Source organism: Athene cunicularia (assembly GCF_003259725.1).
Source record: "Athene cunicularia isolate RWA chromosome 9 unlocalized genomic scaffold, athCun1 chr9_part1, whole genome shotgun sequence".
Lineage (NCBI taxonomy): Eukaryota > Metazoa > Chordata > Aves > Strigiformes > Strigidae > Athene > Athene cunicularia.
Window position 1 is genome coordinate 14,559,819 of NW_020799110.1, and position 20,039 is coordinate 14,579,857.

Sequence of the window (20,039 nt, forward strand, 5' to 3'; positions counted from 1 at the left end):
CCGCCCTGCGGTGGCGCTCCCGCCCCGGGGATGGGGGTCACGGCGCCGCCCCGCATGAGGCGGGAATCGGGAATCTGGTGAAGCAGCGGTGAAACGACCTGCCCCAAACACCTAACGCACCCGGGAGGCGCCGCGCAGCTGTCAGCGTCCCGGTGTGTGCGTTTTCACCTTTACCGCCCGGGGGTGCGGGCGGAGGGCTTGATTTTGTGTCACACGAGCTGCGGCACGAGGATTTAAAAGTTTAAAGGTATCATCATATCGTGGCTTAAACTGCTCCCTGCAAGGCCTCCCCCCACCTCGGCCTCCTCCGGCTGGTAAAGGCCGGTGAAGCGCAGGCTCCCTGCTCGGCTCCTGTAGCGCTCCCAGGGCAAGAAAGCGCCGTGCTGCACACCCTCACTGACCCGGGCCCAGGCGGGAAGTGTAGGACGCTTCCTGCACGTTCACATTACGTCCACATTGTTATGTCTTCATGTCAATAAAAGCAGCAGGAGATGGGGGGCACTGCCAGCCAAAGCCATGACACGGGTTCGCTGGCATGGCCCAGGCGACGGGGGAAGCTCACACATCTGATCCTAGAGAGCTGAGCAACCTCCAGGCTCCTGGAGCAAGCCGTTTAACTTCAGGTGTGGTTGCTCATCTTGCGTTGCCTTCTTGCTCCTGCAGTGCCTTGGCCTCAGAGGAGGGGCAGACCCTGCTCGCCGAGCCACCCCCCCCAGCCTGCTTGCAAAGGGAATGTACAAAAGCCCCGAAGCAGATATTTTTATTTCATTTTTAATGAGTTGCATCAGTGCTATTCAAGCAGAGTTGTGGCGGTGCCTGGTGAACACCTGCCAGGGCAGATGCAGTGCCAGCAGGCACTCGGCGCGTACAGAGCAGTGAGCAGGATGTCGGGCAGCGCCTGCCATCTCTCGGCGGTAGGGAGAGGCCTTGGGAGGAGAGGACAAGGGAGCAGACCCATCTCTGTCTGCCTGCGGGTATTCTCAGAGCTGACCCCTTCAGATGCAGGACCAGCCTCACTTGAGGCAAGTCACATACAGACACAGGGGATGGAGCAATGCTGAACTTCCGGACATTTTCAGACTTCTAAGACTTTAAATACAAAGGGCCAGATCTGATTTCTAGCAAGGAGCTCTGCTGACTTGGCAATAACATATGCCTACAGGCCTGCACCAGAAAACATTCAAGATCCCCAACCTCAGTTCCCAGGCTGCAGGGCCCAGCCACCGTGTCTGGAGATTGCCGCTGGGAAGGCAGCACCTGTGATGTAGCTCAGACACCATAGAGTCCTAGAAGGCCCAGAAGCATCAAGAGAAACAAACCTGGGGGTACATGACAAAAGGTTTTCCACAGGGACTAACACTTGCTCATCACATCTCATACCCTTTCCCATCCACGTAATGGAGGACTCACAGTGACAAGCAGAGCTTCACATCTGCACTTCAGGGTTTCTCTTCTTCACTCATTAGCTTTGGATCAGTCAGTTACTCTGCAAAAGTCAGAGCAAAATGAAAAAGCAGGGGAGAGCAACAGAGAGAATGACTACAAGGAGCAACTCAGGGCTGGCAAACTACCATTAGCAAAAGGATTATTACATTTCTCTGTTATACAGAGAAATTCTAGTGGATAATAAAGAAAGCAACAAAGTTCATCGCTGGTCTAGCACTGTGTCACTGTGTGCCAGGAGTTACATCTCTGGAGGACAGTTAAGTTGATCCGTGGGAATCATTTTCTCGGTGTCAATCTTGTAGGACTGGAGAACGCTCTTCAGATGCTCCACGGTTTCTGGGTGCATCTCGGGGGTTCTTGACATAATCCAGGCATAGTCAATGTGGAAGAGCCAGAGGATGTTGGTACAGGAGTAAACCAGTGAGTAGTTTTCATAGTCGGTGGAGATGACCCAGTAAGGGGCAGAAGGCATGACTAGGAGAAAGAAGGGCACCATGAACACCATGGGTAACTGACTCTGGACTGCTCTGCAGCGCTAGAGCCACAGCTCCTGGTGTTGTTCCGACATTTGCTGCTCCTGAGCCACATACCTGTGGTCAGTGCAGGGAGCTATAATTTATAAAAGCCTATCAGGACTCCTTGTGCTGCCCAGAGGGACTCGAGAAAATCACAAAGCCCTGACTGGAAGGTCTTGCCAGAAAGTTAACCCTATGACCAACAACCAGCCCAGCTCATATCTGTGTGAGGGTGCTGGCTGGCAGGAAGGAGCCCTAAGGCTGGGAGCTGACACGAGTGATCTGAGGAGCACAAACCACCACCTCCCTCCCCACAACCTGCTGCCCCACGCAGCCAGCTGGAGCCTGGGCAGTGGGAACAAGTATGGCTCTGCCATCCCACCAGCACCAGCCACGTGGGCCAAATTCTGTTCTGCATCAGGCTGCTACAACCAAAGCATCTGCTATGTGGAGGGACAGCTACTCCAGCTTCAAACTGTCAGGCAGAAAGCAGATCTGGGTCCAGCAGGAAGGCGTTAAGTGCCCTGGGATTTATGTCTGATGCACTCAGGAACGCTGGCACTGCTCTCTGGGGCTCGTGTCCAGTGAGGATGATTGGGGGGTTGCACACTCTGCGGGCAAAGTGGCTGGAGGTGATGCCTTTGCAGCGCATAGTTAAGTCTGGCTGTGCTCATGAACAATAATTTTCCTTTACAAGTATGTCTGCCCCACCCATTTCTCCAAATAACTCATCTGTGTGAGTGCTATGAAACAGCCAGAGAAAAGGTGTAAGGGAGCAGAATAAAAAGGGAGCCAAGAGGAGACTTCTGCTCATTTTCCAAGTGTTGCTGAGGACAGAGGAAAGTGCTCTGCAACATGAATAAAATGTACTGCACCTCAGCAGGCCCCTGTCCTGTGTTAGATTGAGAAGGGAAGAAAAAGCAAACAAAAACAGTTATTAAAAGGTGCTCGTAAGCAAAGGCAAGGTGGGCTAGTAGCTATACCACTGTGTTCAGAAAAACAAGCCTACTCCTGGCTCTTGCAGCAGCTCTGGGGCTGCCTCCCCGCCTCCCCCCGTCCTCGTCTCCATCTGTGAAATGACCTGGAAGGACGGTAACGCTGCAGATATTTCTTGTTTTGAGATCAGCTGGTGAACAGTGCTCCACCACTGTGGGGGCCTGTTGCTATTGCCCCGTGATGCTGTGCTGAAGTCACCGGGGCAGCTTTGCCTCTTGCTTTGCTAGTTTGGCACCCCAGATGGCACGGCTGTGTGCAGGCACTGCCCTCCTGCGCCGCTGAGGCCACAGGCCCCAGGGAGCCGGTGAGCCTGCGAGCCTCCCAGCCACACACTTACACCAGTTAAAGCGGACGCCCAGCTTGGCCGGCTCCTTTACATCCATGTGCATGATTTCTCCTTCAATTTCATTGACCTTGCCATTGGAACTAAGGGGAGAACAACAAGGAGAGACATAAAATCAAGGTGAGTTTGAAAATCACTTTTTTTATTGCTTCCACTAAATCATCCCTCCTGATGCATCCACCTGCCATCCGCTTACCAGCTAACCACAGCATGCCCGAGGAACGGCTCACCCCTGGGGATGGTTTCAGCAGTACCCAGAGCACACCAGGTCCCAGGCAAGGTGCAGCGGGGCAAATGCCCTCCCAGGTTAAACCCCAGTGCCCCAGGGTGCCTATGACCAAGTGCCCCTGCCAGCGGGGTGTTCTTCGGTGCCAGGGAGACAGAGAGGGAGAGCAAGACCTCTCTGCACAGGATGGGAGGATCCCAGCACTGGTCTCAGATGTGCTACGCAGCAGCTCAACTCCTGCTAGTTGTGGAAGGCATGAGTTCATGTCCGTTTAATCACCTGTGTTTTTTCCAGGTTACAGAACATTCCTCCGCTCACAAATTACCTGTCCCTGCCTGGTGAGCCAGGGTTTGTTTTGCTGCTGGTTCAGAGCACTGTCCTGCTGGCAGCAAGCCTTAAGACTCAGGCTGCCTGTCTTATAATTGCATTTTTCCCCGGATGCCTCAAGACCTGGACTCTGCCTATAGGGCAGGAAAGTTTCATGCTTCCCTGTCAAACAGGAACACCCAAGGAGGCAGAAGCTAATGCTGCCAACAGCAGAGGTTGAGGGGCTGATGCTGGAGCCATGCACAGTGCACATTTGACCACAAATATTCCTGACATGTCAGGGTCCTGAGCTGCTGAAGTGGTGACACCAACGGTCAGATTAATCTCCTACAGATTAATGTGGGCTCAAATAAATAGCCAGCTGTTTGCCAGCCGCTGCCCTTGCAGTGGAGCAGCAGAGACAGCACTGTGCAGTCAGCGAGCAGTGTGGACGCTGCTCTCAGCCAGGCACAAGGGATGTGTTGCTACGTTGTTGTTGTTGTGAGCCAGAACAAAGTCCCCATGGCATGCCAGGGAGCGCAGGGGACAGCGCTACGTTCGCCACTCGCTCCCTCTCATTCATTCAGCCACTCACAGCAGCACCCCACCAGCCAGGGCTGGCGATGGAAACAGATTAATTAATGTCTGTATCTGCCCATGCCAAAAGCCAGGAGGGCTCGGGGTAATTGCAGACTATCAAGTATAATAAAGGGAACAATCAGTGCATTCACTTTGTTCACTGATTTAAACTGGCAATGATTGCTGAGCCCCTTACACAGCAGTTACTACTAATGCAAGGTAAATACTCCAGAAAAAGGCTGACAAATATTTGCTTAGGTAAAAATGACCCATGTGCTTCACCTTCCCTGCCCATTTTCATCAGGTCCCTTTACTCCAGAGCAGAGAGGAGCACAGGGCACAGCCACCTCTCATGCAGGGGCACAATGTGGTGGCTGCCATCCCATAACCAGACCTGACACCCCCCTGGGAGAGGACCTGTGGCATCCAGCTTCTCAGCCATCACTGGGGACCACAAACCAGTCAGGGGAGGAACCCAGCCTATCTCACACTCAAGTCACCATGTGTTTGCTCTATTTTCTCACTATGCACCTTGGACAACAAGACAGAGACCTGGTGAGCCCCAGGAAAGCTCTGGCAGAAACCAGACGCCCCCCTCTGCCCTAACTGCAGCAAAGCCTGTTATCCCAGCAGGGCTGCTGCAACCACAGGGAGCCTCCCCCAGCACCCCCAGACCCAGAAACAGGCAATTTGGAGAAAAATGACCACCCAGAATGGCAAGAGAGGTGACAGGAGTGCCACCGCTACAGCAAGGACATGGCCTGAACACACTTACTGCAGCTCCTTGTTGATCACCTTGAACTTCCCATTCTCCTTCAACGAGTAGTTTGCCTGGATGCAACTTCCTTTCTCGAAACTTGACGGCAGCTTCTCTATCTCATACCATTTCCCCAAATACTGATAGAAGAAAGTCCAGAGAGATGCTTTTAGTACAAGAGGGCTGTGGCAGAGCAGCCTGGTTTGTTTGCTGGCATGGTTTTGCCTTCTTGGTTCATTCGCGCATCCACCCCCATGACGCAGGGAGCTAGTGGGGCTGCAGACTGTGCTGCAGCTGCGGCACAAGGCGTCAAGGCCAGACCTGCCAACCCCCCGTGCACCCAGACAGATTGCCATCGGTCCCATGACTCCTTAGCCTAACTCACTACCCTCTGTGAGATTTTTAGAAAGCTTTTTGCACCTTGTTGATATCGAAGTTTTCTTGGACTGGTGGATCTGGACATGGTCCCATGTGAAACATCTGGCTTTTCCCAACGCCAAGGAGGCCGAGCAGGACCGAGAGCCGCACTGCTGTGCCCAGCATGGCTGTGCTGGTATGAAGGTGGGAAATGGACCTGGGAAGGAGGGAAATAGCTAAGCCGTGGCCTCCCTAGAGCAGAACTCCTCATGAAATACAGCAAGAAGGACAAGATGTCAGCAGCAGGACACCTCGGGGACAAGCAAGGAGAAAAGTATCATGAGAAGAGCACAAAGGCACTGTGCCAAAATGGCCTCAAGCCCTTCCTGCACTGGGCTGTGCCCAGCAGCTCTGGTGAGAGCACTTGTAACCATCACCCACGCCTGACACCTAGCAAGCTGCAGGGGTGATAGACACTGCAGGAACTCAGGAGCATCATCATTTGTCCAAAGCTGAGGCAAGCTGAAATGCAGAGATGTTTGATATAAAATGCTGGAGCACAAGGAACGTGCTCCAGAGCCAGGGCAGAGCTGGTGCCCTGGGACATGGAGGTGATCAGTGCACAAATGCCGGAGCCTGCATGGAGAGAGGGGTCTCGCAGTGGGTGCCAGGGCTGCCTGGCCCTGCAAGGTGGTGGGAGGGACACTGCAGCTGCCCCCAGGGGGTCTTTGTGTGCCAGGATATACACAGCACTGCAGGCCGGAGAGGTTGGTCGAGACTCAAATCAGCAACAAATAAGACATGAACTGACCCCCAAAAGCATGCTGCAAGGAGAGAAGGGACATGTTTTCCTGCAGAGCAGAGGTGGGAGATGTGCTGCTCACCCCAAGCAGCCCCTGGAACCAGGATGCTGCCCATGTGCTTTAGGCTCTGCTTGGGGTAGGCAGACCCTGCACCACGGGGCTGCTCTGCTTCCCTGGCCAGAAACTCCTCCACAGGAGCAACGGCATAATTTTCACAAAGTTTAGAAGAAAAGCCCAGTCTGTGTCCAGCCACAGGGCATGGGCCCCACTGTGGACACAAACACAGTTCCCATTTTGAATCTCAATTCAGAAACGTACCTTGGCTGATGAGGCGGAGTGATGCTCTGCGGAGGACCAGGGCTGCAAGGAACAGCTCTGTGATGAGCTCTCCGCCTCATCTCTTTATAAGCATGCTGGGATCATCATTATTCAGCACTAGCACAAGCCACGCCCTGGTCCTTGACATGTTTTGTTTTTTTGGCAGGCCAGTCAGCTGCCTTGGATCTGCAGCTGGTACGAAGCTGGAGATGGGCTGCAACTTGGCTGCTCACCCAGGCAAACAAAGCACCCCACGTGTCTGGGCATCGCCCCACAGCTGCGGAGCTCTCTGCCTTTGGCTGCTCATGAGAGCCGCAGACCTGGGTGCAAAGAGCAGGGGAAGGGGAGAAGTGCTGCAGCCGTTGAGAGGGGCTGCTCCCTCTGGCCCAGCAGCAGCCATTGCCATGCAACCAGGGGGGATATGCAGCCTCCTCTGCCAGGGGCCACTTGAGCCCTGAGACCCTCCAGACCACTGCAGTGTCCTTGTCCCCATCACAGTCACTGGCAGGAGTACATGGGGAGGATTAAGTAGCAGGAGGCATCACAGGCTCATCTGGGGAGCTGCAAGATCTCTCAGCAATTTTTCCTCTAAACTTTCAAATCTCACAAGGAAAGATGCTGGTGCAATTAGTTCTGTGCTGACCTGGCAGTTTTTCCAACAGGTGCCCAGCAAATGACTTTGACAGCAGAGCAGCCATCTGTGAAAGCAGCCGGTCCCGAGAGTTATGCAAGGAGAGTTGAATAACAGACAGGATGCTATCTGTGTTTAATTAAATTTTCTTTTAATCTAATCTCTGTTGAGACTTTCTCTCTAGGTGTGTTTTCACATGCTGGGCTGCGTGCCTTACTTGCACATGCACATACACACTTTTGAGACCCTGGCTGCCCAAATGCCACCCCAAGAGCCACTAATAACTCAGTCCTGTCCCTTACTGGGGCCATGCTGCCGAGGTGTGCCCTCAAATACAGCCACAGCCGAGGTGCTCCCAGGTCCTCAGTGGCCATGGCAGCTGAGCATGGCTCACCCAGTGCAGACCCAGCTGTGCTGGCCAGGGGTGAAGGGCTCAGGGGGAGCAGCTGCACCATGGCCCTGCCAGCAGCACTTGGCATGGGGCAAGGGAGCAGGCAGAGGCTCTCCCTGCCTGCACATAGCTCCCGCAGCGGTTTGGCAGCCACCATGTGCATGCCCCTGATGGGGTTGCTCTGACTGTCCTTGTCAAAGTCAGAGGTGCCCTGCAAGCCCCACATTCATCTGCATCTCTTGTGATACAAACAGGTATCGCAGTTGGAAAAACCCTGGGCAGACACCCTGACCCGGCCAATGTGAGCGCTGCCATGCCGTAGCGCACTGTGGAGGTGAGATCCAACCCCCCCAGCAGACCAGCAAGTTCAGTTTTTCTCCTGAGCTTGGCTTCTTGAATCCTGCAGAGAAATCAGAGGAGAACGCGCTGCAGAACAGCCATCCTTGGCCACTACAGAGCATTTGCCCTGTGTGCGAGGACAAGCATGTGGAGGTGTGTCTGTGTGTATCTGCATTGCACGTGCAGCACTCTCCTACAGGATGGAGCGAGGACTCCCTGCCTGTGGTGGCAGAGTTTTGCCCTCGGACAGAGCGGTTCTGATGAAGCCTTTCACCTTGCTGCAGCAGGAGAGGCTTCTGCTCGCTCTGGCCTCCAGGCACTGCCCAGCACCCACAGGGCACTGGCCCTGCCACAGATGTGCCCAGGTGGCTGGTGGCTCCCGGCACCCTGTGACCAAAGTCACACCGGAGCAGCGAGCCGTTCACCCAGCCACGCTCCATGAAACCTGCTGCAGGAGCGTGCGTTCACATGAGGAGCCAGCAGCCACCAAGAGCTGACACTCCTTGAGCCCCAGCAAGAGTGGGGATGACATGGGATGGGCTTTGCTGTAGCCATCAGCTCCCTCACAGCAGCACCACCAGCAGTGGAAGCAAACCTATGTCTTGGTAGGAGACACAGGGGTCCCACCTCCAGCCAAAGGCAGCTCCTTCAGAAGCCCAGGGCTGCCGCGCGTGGAGCCCCGCTCCTCCACTGGCTGCTGCCAGCCAAGGGGCATCCCACGGTGCCGAGGCACTGCACTCCTTGAAGCACAGATCACGAGAGCTGACAGCCGGGCTCGCTGCCGGCTGCCGGGACCTGTCTCCACACAAGCTCTGGCTGCGCCTTCCCCAGGGGCACATTTCTGGGCTCTGCCTGACCACAGCGGGAAGCACCCAGGTATCTGCTGCTCCTGTGCTGGAATGGAGCAGGCTCAGGCTTCTGCAGCTGAGCCCCTGCTTGGTGCCACCAGGCCAGGACGTGTTCAGGGGCCACCCCATCTCCAGCACTGCCAGGACCCTCCAGTCACCCCACCTCCAGCGCCCACCAGCACCGCTCGCCTGCACAGACCAGGGCCCTGCGCCACATCCCGCCTGTCCTTAGCCCGGAGCAGGAGTCCCCTGTGAGCCCGTCCACCTTCAATGCACACCAGAGCAAGGGTTTGGGGAAAAGCATTACCTTATAATTGCACCTAATTGTGGGGTGGGGAGAAGTCATCTCCACCTGGTAAGCAGTTTGTACCCTGGAGCAGAGGAGGGGAGGCACTTCAAAGGGCAGGAAGCTGGGGCAGGGGTGGGAGGACAGGAAGGAGAAGAGCTGGAGGGAAACCAGGGCAAAGGCGGGGGGCGGGGGGCACCAGACACGATCTGGCTCTGAATGCTTCATGCAAGAATGGAGCCTCCCCCACATTTCTGGGTGATGAGGCAGCTGCAAGACAGGCGTACGGGATGTGTGCACAGCACATGGAGGGTGAAGTGCTGCAGGGGCTGGAGGACAAGTCAGCACTGCCTGCAAGGCACGTGCGGATGGGGCGGATGGGCAGCGTGCACACACGGGGAGGCAGGAGACGCGGGGTGCGGTGGCACGAGCTGTGCAGGATGCCCAGGGGCGGGCTGGTGAGGAGCCCTGCGTGCAGGGCACATATGAATGGGCTACATTGGCCAGGATTTTCTTGTATTACTCAGTTGTCCATTTCAGAGACAAGGCTTGGCTGGCCCTAGGGAGAGGAGGCAACAGCACTGGATGCTGCCAGCAAAGAAAACCCCCTTATTAGAATAAGATGGAGCTGCAGATAAAATCCAGACAGCTGAGGGCTGGGACAGGGCAGTGCCACACAGCCATGAGGTTCTACTTGCAGAAGTGAGATTGTTCCATTGCACACCCCAGGCCACTCTGAAATCAGCTCCTGGCACCTACGTAACAGAGAAGCTTTAGCCAGCCAGGCCTGGTGCAGACCTGGCTCCCAGGGAAAGGCTGTCTTACCATGCTGTGTCCCCAGCTGGGATTTCAGCAGTGGCAGAGAAGCCACCAGTGGCTTTCCATCTGCCATGAGATGGGAGAACAACCAGAGTGACATTATCTCTCAACCCTGTGATAAGACCCTTGACATTACTTCATACAGCCAAGAAGCTGCCCAAGCTCTCACCAGCAGGAAAAGCCTCCAGTGGAGGCACTGGAGGGACCAGAAGTTCTGGGCATACTCTTTGTGTATGGGACACGGCCAGCTCCAGCCCTGGGAGTCAGTAGCCCAGGGCTCTGTGCCTGTGCCGGTGAGGAAGCTTTCATCGCTGGATGGTGTCTGAGCAAGCCAAACACACAGGGGCTGGAGAGCTTCCATGGCCATGGCTATTTTGCAGCTTTTTTCATGGACAGAACTTGTTTTAAGGCCTGCTGCCTTTGAAGCCCCAGTGCTGGAGCCTTTCTGCAGGACCTGTGGTGTTGGAGCACCATATCCTGGGACCTAGGAAATCCTGGGAGTCCTGAGACTCTCACCACAGAGACGCCATTGTTTGCATGGACAGCTCTTCCCGCTTCAGGAGGTGCCTTCCCTTTTTCCTGTCTTTTCTCCTGCAAGTTCATTTTTGTTGTTTTCTTTTCTCCTGCAAGTTCATTTTTGTTGTTTTTCTCTCTCCTCTAAGGGAAATGGGGCTTTGGCCTGCCAGACAAGTTGCCACATGTATATAGAATGAAAAATTAACTTGCAGGAGACAAGACAGAGAAAGGGAAGGCAGGTGGGAATTTTCCTCTGTTTCTAGGAGTGGCAAGAAAGTGCTTTGAAATATGTTCATGCAAAATGGTGTACAATTTCAAATTACAGTTATGACACCAAAGGAAGTAAACAGACTCCAGAAGCATGAACTGGCCTCTGGAACATGGGAACTTGGTCTAAGGCAAGTGCACGAAAGATGTTGTGATTCATGTATATACAATTAGTGAATAGCTCTCCACCCTGGAAATTATCCAATTATGTATTCAAAACACAAGAAACCAAAGAGAGAGATTTAAGAAGTTGGAAAATGAAAAAAAAGACATTATTATTATTTAAGGGACAAACCGTGTTGAGCAGGACCAGCAGCAGTTCTGGCTGGGCGCTGAGGAAGGCTCCCCAACCCCCTTGGCGCTGCTGCCAAGGTCCAAGTCCCTGGAGAGAGGAACCAGAGGGATCCCTACTTTCCTGAAAGAAAAAAAAAAACAGAGCAAAGAAAAACGAGGACAAAGAGGTACAAAAGAGACTGCAGTCAAGTCTCTGCAGACAGAACTACACTGCAGAGCTGAACCAGGGATAAAGCTTTGGCGGCATCTCACCCATGTCGATAAAAGCCAGAGTTCAAGCAGCACAGTTAATCCTGGCTTTTCAGTATGTTCAGGAATGCCCTGCACCAGGGTCTGCCTTATGCTGCTAAATAAGATTAAAAATTTGTTGTTGTTGCATTTTGCTGCCGAGTTATCAGAGCATCTGCTTGGCACTGGGCAGGGCAGGCCTTCAGCCAGATGCCGTTCTCAGCGAAAGGAAGCGCACAGTGGACGGGGTCAGAGCAGGATTTCTCCAGCGGATGCAGGAGCAGATCTCTCCGTCTGATAGCGGACTCCCGTGGGCCCCTGCCTGTGAATGCCTGCTCAGAGTTAAGTGCCACAAGCGCCGTGGGGCCCTGACTGCCCTGGCTCGGCTCAGGGTGCTGCTCTCCTTCGCACGGGTGCATCTGCACCCCGCCGAGCTGAGCCCAAACAGGCACCCCAGGGCTTGCTGCCGTGCTCTGCATCCCGCTTCTCGGAGGATAGCTCCCACATCCCCCCATGGATCATGATGCTTTCTTCTGGACTCATTAAGCAGCCCCCAGAATACTGAAACATATTTTAAACACCTTAAGAAATGTCATTAAACATACCTAGAGAGGTCATTGTTCAAAGGGACTTTCTGTTCTCCCAAAGGAGGCACAATGATCTATCTGTTCACAGAATCACCAGCTCAGTCCAAGAGATACTCAAGTAAGACTATATAAAGCTCACAGCCCTATTTTCTGCAGCTAAACCATATTTCAGAACCTTTTTTCAGGAATACGTTAATGCAGTTACACAACTACGTTTTCTATGACCTATATACGACCTATATCTTCCTCGTGACATAGATTTATAATGTGTGGGTAACCACAGCTCTGCTCACGGAAAGAGACAACAGACTCTACTGCATTAAGAAATGCAGTTAAGAAATCTCCTGAGGATTATGCCATCCTGCCAGCCGAACAGGGAGCCCTTTAGCAGGGACACAGGCTCTCCTGCTGTGGGAGCACTTTGGAGCTGCCTTCAAGTCAGCAACCTGCATCAGCTACCAGGAGCACAGGAATCACGCACGGAGTTTGGGGGTGGCCTCAGGCCATCAGATATCCCCCGTTCCTATACTGCAAGGCTGGTTTGTACATGTTTTGTACATGTACCAGGAAGATCCAAGGGTGGCACTTTGGCCCTGATGGACTTCTCCACCGGCCAGCACAGCATTTCCAACCCCCATCTCTGAGCCCACAATCTCACACCACAGGTCAGAGGATAATTTTAAGAATCCCATTTCTGAAAGAGCAAGTCACATCCTTCCGCACAGGCTGCAGAGTGTAAAGACACTGGCATATGTGTTTGGCTTTGCCCATGAATAGCTGCACTGAGGCCACTGAGCCCGAGCACACATGCTTTGCATTGAAACACAGGCCTAAGTGTTTGCTAGACTGGAGTTTATGTTATACAGAAAATAAATAACACAAATTCAGTGGTCAATGCTCTGACTTTGATTCAATACATAGTTACAGTCCAAAATGGCACAGAGATACCATTCATGTTGACTTTCATTTAAACAAGTTGGGAGATTTTAGGAATGATTAGTTTAGACAGTGTTAAAAATGCTTTTATCTGTGCTGCACCCCAGGGGTACTAGCCAGGCATGTATTTTGGTGTAAAGAGTCCTGGGGTGAGACAACATATGCATTGTTCAATTATCTTGAATTTTTGTGACAAGAGCTGTCATTCCTTGCATTCCCAGACATATTTATTCTTGCAGAATATTTGTTACCCATGGAATAGAGCAAAAGTTTCTCACACCAGGACAGATGTATGGGAGCGTAGGAACTTCCTTGGGATGCAATGGATCAGCTTGGGACTGATTTTGAGTCTGTAAGTGCCTGTGCACAGACAGAGCTGGAAGCCAGCTCCTGACCTGTGACTGCGGGCAGGGAGAGCTGCCTGCACCAGGAGCTGGACCCAGCTGTGCCCAGTGCCATGCCTGTCCCCAGCAAGCCAGGGGCTTCCCGCTCCTGTTAGTGCTGCAGGGGGACAGGGGACATCTGGTGCGGGTGTCCCCAAGGCCTGAGGGAACCAGGCAACTCTTGCATGGCTCAGTGGTGGAAAAGTGCCAGTGGTGCAAAAAGAAGGTCCAGATGTGGTCTTGGGGATACAGAGCCCTAGGGACTTGCTTGTCAATAAATGTGTGCAGCAAAATATATGCAGGGAGGGGATGAGGTTGGGACTTAGTGTGGGGACTGAGAGCACCCGAGAAAGATGGGACAGAGAGGTGCTTCCAGCTTGTGCACAGGGTGTGGCAGCAGCTCCCAATAAAGGCACCAGCACCATCCCCACACCAGTGCTGGCCTGGAGAAAACTCAGTGCTGCAGTCCCTTGTTGGGACAGTCAGACCACTGCACCCACGGGATGACCCTGTCCTGCACCTGCCCTAAGCCACCTCGTGCCACACAGCCAAGCCACCGCACTGCTCATCCTCTTCGAGGTGGCCATTGCTGCCTCAAAGCCTTTCCTGAGTCCCCAGGCAGACTTTCTGCAGGGACCTTCCCATTACCAAAGTGCAACTGGGCTGTGTCGGAGCCCTTGATCCCGATCTTCTCTGGAGGGCTGCCAGGGTAAATACCAGCACAAGCATTCATGCACTGCTTTCTATAGGAAGAGGAGCCACGCAGCCATACTCCAGACACCCACTGGATGTCTCCGGTGGGATGCAGGGACTGCCCTGGCCCTCCCTGCAGGAGGTGATGGGAGGGTGGTGCCTTATCGGGTGCATTCCCTCTCCTGCCGGCTCCCTCGTTAGTCACGCTTCCCGGAGCAACGGTTGCATCTCATTAGAGCTGGAAAGGGAAGGTGCTTTGCTGTGTTCTGAATGCTTCAACACCCCTGAGCAGGCAGAAACAAGGAAGGAGGCTCAAGGACACCAGGTTCTGGCAGCCTGCTCACTGATTGTCATAGTAACCCTGGTTAAAGTCCCACCAGGAAAATGACTTATCCAACCGTACTTGACCCCACAAGGTGACGGGTACCACCAGCACCCCTGGGCACACAATCACTCTGACAGGAAGGCCCTGGAGTTACACAGTAAAAGATGAAGCAGAGCTTTCCCCCAAGCTGCAGTTCAAGGTCCCTGGGCAAGGTGCCTGTGGGGTGATGGTTAACCTTGGTGCCCATTTAAAAGCAGCAGGACAGTGTTAATGTCTGCCCTCAACCCTTGCACCTTACTCCCTGAAGCTATAAAAGCTCAGAGGAATTTATAAGCTGCTTGTAGCAGCTTTCACACAAAAGACTGGAGATGCCACATTTTTTATTTTGCCACAAGAAATAATTCAGCCTATGGAAAGGGGGATAACACCAGTTCTGGCATCTGTTATCGCAAAATGGGTCAAACAGCACTGCATTGCATTGCATCGTATACTTTTTGGTTTTCTGTTTTCCAGCCTGAGCAGGCAAAGATGGCTGGGATGGCAAGGGAGTTTGGTGCGGGCAGAGTGATTTGTTCAGGACACTTTGCGAGCCAGTGGCAACGCCAGGATCAGAAGTGCTGGATCTCAGTCCTAGGCAGAAGTCTTTCCTTTATACTGTTGAAACAGACCGGCTGTTACCTGGTTACCCAGCTGAATGCCCTCTCTACAACCAAAGCAGAAATTCTTTCTCTCATTTTACCTGTTTCTACTTTTATTGATGTCTTGGCAAACACAATAAAGGAAGATCTGCTAGAGTTTCAAGTGACCAGAGCTGTGTGCTGGAGCTAGCAAAGACTGGGAATTTTCACTGCTCTTCACATCATCTGCCAGGTCCTGCACTAGAAAGAGCTTTCACACAAGGGGCCATGCCTGGAGAGTGGACAACCTGTGCCATGCTGGCTAGGAACTGGCAGGCACAGGAGAAGGCAAGAGCCTTATGGCAGGCACATATGGTAGGCAGACCATATGTCACCATGTGCTCTTCAAAGCAAACCCATAAAACTCATGGTATTGGGGCCAAGTTCATGATGCAAAGGCTATGAAACTGCAAAGCTGGTAATGGCATAGAAGTACCATCAAGACTTAGAAACCCTCACTCTTAAAAATACAGGTATTTTTCCAAAAAGTCAGAAAATTTCAGACTCCTTCTCCATGTTGATTCCTTGGGGCTTGAAGCTGCCTGGTGGTGGGGGTTCCTTCATTAAGCATAACCTGATAATGATGTGCTTCTTCAGAGGAGACCACAGAAATGCCTCCCTGACTATACCTATGGGACCAAAACACAAACAGCTTCTTCATTAAGGGTAGAGGAAAGCGATACTGCACATCCACAGGCAAGGGAGTGGGCAGAGCCCCACTCCATTACTGCTCTGTTGGCAAAAAGCGCTGTAAGGCAAACAACCCTCAAGGAACCAAATTACACCGCCCTGAGGGAAGTGAATTCCTGCATGTTCACTGAACCATGTGTGTGCTAACTGCACCTGAACACTCACTCAGCCAAGCGCCGTGCCCAGAGCTGCCTCCTGCGCCAGCGGGGCGACCGGCCAGCCAGCCCAGCGACCGGCCAGCCAGCCCCGCTGCCCGTGTGCCCAGAGCAGGGGATGTGCTCACAGCACAGCTCCTCAGGTCGGGGCACACCTCTCCCTACATCCTGCCGGGTGCTCCGCAGAGCTGCTTCACTATCGAGACTCTGGGAGAGAAAGCACCGCATGCTGCAGGAGACCTGTGCGCACGGCTGCTTTGTGTCTCTTGATAAGCTTCCAATGGGGCAAAAGTATTATTTCACATCACAGTTTTGAGGTGATGACACAGGTCTGCTCCCTTCCTCAAAGAGTGCCAGGGAAGAGGATGATGTGGCTGTATCAGTAGCATCTCTGTGGCCCTTCCAGCACTGCTGAGAATGAATTAACTGTATCTGGCTCCAAACCAGGCCCCGGAGGTGGAGCTGGCTCCCTTACAAATTCTTATGCTATTTGTAGCATCTCTCTGATCCTCAGGGCTCAGGCTGCTGGCTGAGAAACCTGGTGGTATCTGTTTTGGTTTGTTTCTAAGACATTTCTCAGCATTGTTGTTGCACAAGAAGCTGAAAACTCATGTTTCAAAACCCCAGCCAGAAGGACAGGTGTTGCCATTTCTATTGCAGCACCATCACCTTTGGGGGTGTCTCCTCCCTAGAAAGATAAACCCATCCTGGGTTTCCCAGGTCTTTAAAGTTTCTAAAATGCTAAGACAGACTCCTACTTCAGGGTGCGCTGGGTGGCACTGTTGCAGAGCTGGGTGCCGACGAGCAGAGCTCCCGGCAGGAGCAGCAAGCCTGCGGAAGAAGGCGTCCTGCTCCCACACGCTGCCCTGGGTGCCGGCAGAGCGGCTGAGCTGGCATCTCTCTGGGCAAGGCAGGACCTCAGTGGCCTTTCTGACCTGTTGTGGCTGTTGTAGAGATCTTGAGCACAGCTTCCTAATCTTCATTCGGCATGTTTAACACTTAGCTTTTTCCACCTGGTAGTGCTGATGTTTTTCTTTGATTTTGGGGTTCTTTCCCCTCAAGGAAGACAAGGAGCCCCGGGAGAAGCAGCCCACCCGAGAAGCACCGTGTCCCCATGCAGAGACCAGGGCCATTGCTGTGTGTGAAAGCTCTGCCAGCACTGGCCTCCTTTTCCCAATAACATTTCTGACAGTGGGCAGTTCCTCAGCTGCGGGTTCAGACAGACATGCAAGACGTGCTTCTCAAATCCTTAAACTTTCCCCAAACACCTATTGACTACATCCCACGTGTCAAAGAAACAGGTTACATAGCAGACAGTGCCAACATGCCCCGAGTCAGTCATATGAATCATCTGGTCAGAAACAGGAGTATCCATTAGCTTGGGCCACTAAGCAGAAAGCAGAGAGCAGGTGCTTTGCTAACACTCTGGCATCCCTTGCATGGGTTTTTTCTTCCAGATAGCACCTACAGGACCACTGCTTGGGAGGAAAGTAGCATATGGAAGTATCCTGATGGTCAACATTATCCAAGAGAAGTAACATCCCACTGCCTACAGATATTCCTCCGAAAGCTGGGTCTTGCCCACCAGTGTCAAGTGTGACTCCCAGTAACACCACACAGCTCCCATTTGGTAGAGCACACCTCCTGGGCAGCTCTGCAACTGTTTGAGATCTTCAGCCACATCACAACAGCAAACCGAGAACGCCAGCCACTCATGACAATGGTAAAGGCTTCTGAAGCCCAGAGGAAGCAGCATACATTGCCATCCTTGGTGTAGCTCCTTGCAGAGATAAACACACAGGTCTGTCAGTGAGGGATCTCCATAGCAACTTGATGCTTCTCGCCTCTGCCTGAAATGAACCACATCCTCTGCTGCTCTTGCCCCTCAGCTTCTGACTTCTGGTTTCTCTTGGCTTTTAGAGATGATCTTTATTCACTTCACCCACAGTAAACATTTTGTCTTCTAAACTCTCCCTTTGCTGCTAGTAAAAGTTTCATGTTGGGGCTAAACCAGGAACCACAGGTGCCATGAGGTCTGGGACACACACTGGGACTTGCCACTGGTTTAGGACTTGTTTTTTGGTCAAGACAGAAAGAACCTGAAGTGATCTGGAGTATCCGGACTCCCAGTGCTTGCTTGGGACACCCCAGGAGGCCCCTTGCTCCGTTAAGCTGAACCAGAGCAAACATGACATGCAGAGGATCACCTCTTCGTTCCCAGTGTCATTGTAGGGAACCACACTGAAGGGAAAACAAACACTTTGCAAAGGCTGATGAACAGTGCACCAAGGAGCTGTACCATCGCTGTCTTCCAAAGCATTGTGAGAAACATGCAGGTAGGTCACTGCCACAGCCTCAGCAGCTGGCCCTTGAATTAAAAAAAAAAGCCACAGGCACCTCTGAGAGCCTAACTCCTCGTAGGACAGCACAGCAGCAGTGAGCATGGACTGACCTTCTGTCTCCTCTGTCCTTCGGCTTTGAAGGTCACTGTCAAATGGAATTGAGATTTCTTCCCTCTGTTACTCATCAGCAAGACAACAATCTGCCCTCAATGCCTGCATTAATGCAACACCACGGTGAAAAACAAGGGTCTGGCTGCCTCAGGGAACAGATTTCAGAACCAAGTTTTCACTAAACAGCTGCTGGAAGCTCAAGATGGGAAGCGACCTGCCTGGTCATCTTAGCTTTGCTCTGCTGGCTCAGCATTCACATGATCATCTGCACCATAGCAAAACACTTGATACTTGCTTCTCCCATGCCAGCATGCTGCTCCTCTCGCCCCTAGACACCACCCAGAGCTGCCCACCCAGGCAGAAACCAGACTGGGCACTAACAGCTCACCTGAGCACTGCTCAGAGGGCAGGGGAAGGGGCTGGGGCTCACATGCTGTGAAATCCTAACCCCGACTCGGCCACGAGGTCCTTGCGTGGCCTCAGATGCTTCTTGGCTTGCAAGTCTCTGTTCTGTCTGTGAGAAGAGCTAATCCTTGTACGAGGCAGCTGTAGCACTTGGATTAGTTACATGCAGAGCACTGAGGCAATGAATAATGTGCAGCACCACTCTCAACACTGTCATCTGAGGGAAACCACATAAAATACAAACACTGATGGCGTGTGTGTTTGCAGAGAGGCCTCTCTAGCTGCCTTCTGCTGATTAAATGGGTCATGCTGCCCATTCTGCTCCATGCAGCTCTCGCTGAGCCTCCATGGTTCCACTACCTGTTGAGTCAGTCATCTCCTTAATTACTGAGCCCAATTAAACCCTGACCTCAGATTCAAAGGCCACAGTGCTGGGAGGGAAGAACCCTTCTTTGCAGGAATCTGACCCCCCTGAGCTAGGTAATGAGGCTGTTTAGAGGCAGTGTTGCTGTCTTCCTGGAAAGAACAGACAGTCACAGCACAGCAGAGCTTCCTAGCAGTATCATGAACGGAAGGCTGACTGACCCATTTTCAATGGAAAACTCTGCTTCTGTTTCCCATTTTAGTTTCTCCCTTCAAGACATCTCATAGCAACAGCTTTGCTCTGCTATTAGCAGCCTGTCCTTTTAAGGAAAAGCAAGAGCCCATTAATGAGCCAAATTTATCACTGGGGGAGCTCTGCTGACCTAATTACACTAGCCACATATTTGACCCATTATGTTAACCTTCCTCTGCCTCCTCCACAGTTAAAAAGACGACACCTTTCAACTTAAATCAGGACAGCAGGGAATATAAAAAGCAAGAATTAGGAAAAATAAACAAAAAAGCCATGCTGTTCTCAGCATCCCACAACAGAAGACCTGAAGCCATAACCTGAAGTGAAAGCACACACATCTAGAGGGGAGATGCATCAGCAGTGGGTGCAGAACAGCCCCGACTGAGTCAGCTCTGACTGTGTGTACGTACGAGCACTGGAAGGATGCCTGAAGGACGGCCACCTACAGGGTGGCCCCGGCAACATAGAGCCAGTCGGCAATGGCAGTGGGCAGGTGAGTCATGACCTGCAGCCTCACCCACCAGTAGATCTCCATGGGACTGTAACGGTTGTTCGGGCATGGGGAGGTGAGCGCATCGGTGATGTCATCCAAGACCAGAGACATGTCCTTCAGGCCACTGTTAACGAAGGACTTCATCCGGGCCACGTGGCCAGTGAAATAGTCCCTCCCGTAGTCCTGCCGCACGGTGTCACTGGCCCCGCTCCACAGCGCCTCAGCCTGCCTGTCGATGCCCTCTGCCGTCAGGATGCCTGTGGCTGCCACGAAGTTGCTGGGCTCAATGAGGATGACTCTGACACCCCAGCGGTACATCTCCTGCCGGAGGCAGTCGGAGAAGGCTGCCACTCCAAACTTG

The 20,039-nt window shown here is 52.9% G+C and overlaps 2 protein-coding genes across 2 annotated transcripts in view; both read right to left on the bottom strand.

Annotated features, from left to right (window-relative positions):
• Nucleotides 1–762: 762 nt before the first annotated feature.
• APOD (apolipoprotein D) lies at nucleotides 763–6,726 on the bottom strand. Its single transcript, XM_026854520.1, has 5 exons — nucleotides 6,647–6,726; nucleotides 5,589–5,742; nucleotides 5,187–5,308; nucleotides 3,295–3,383; nucleotides 763–1,920 (listed from the first exon to the last, which is right to left on the bottom strand). The coding sequence occupies exons 1-5, from the start codon at nucleotides 6,724–6,726 to the stop codon at nucleotides 1,685–1,687; spliced, it is 681 nt and encodes a 226-aa protein (XP_026710321.1). The 3' UTR covers nucleotides 763–1,684.
• A 12,270-nt stretch (nucleotides 6,727–18,996) lies between these two features.
• Nucleotides 18,997–20,039, bottom strand: part of LOC113483454 (D-beta-hydroxybutyrate dehydrogenase, mitochondrial-like) — a 2,176-nt gene continuing 1,133 nt past the window's right edge. Inside the window, exon 3 of the mRNA XM_026854993.1 lies at nucleotides 18,997–20,035. Coding sequence (XP_026710794.1) covers nucleotides 19,628–20,035 — 408 coding nt within the window. The 3' untranslated portion in view covers nucleotides 18,997–19,627. The remainder of the gene's footprint in view (nucleotides 20,036–20,039) is intronic.

What these genes read in the sequence shown, in the direction of transcription:
- APOD (XM_026854520.1), bottom strand. Translation starts at nt 6,726, where the DNA reads ATGAGGCGGAGAGCTCATCACAGAGCTGTTCCTTGCAGCCCTGGTCCT. An exon ending in AAAACTTCGATATCAACAAG is followed by an intron (nt 5,309 to 5,588) that starts GTGCAAAAAGCT and finishes TTCTTCTATCAG; the next exon opens with TATTTGGGGAAATGGTATGA. An exon ending in GGGCGTCCGCTTTAACTGGT is followed by an intron (nt 1,921 to 3,294) that starts GTAAGTGTGTGG and finishes TCTTTCTCCTAG; the next exon opens with TCATGCCTTCTGCCCCTTAC.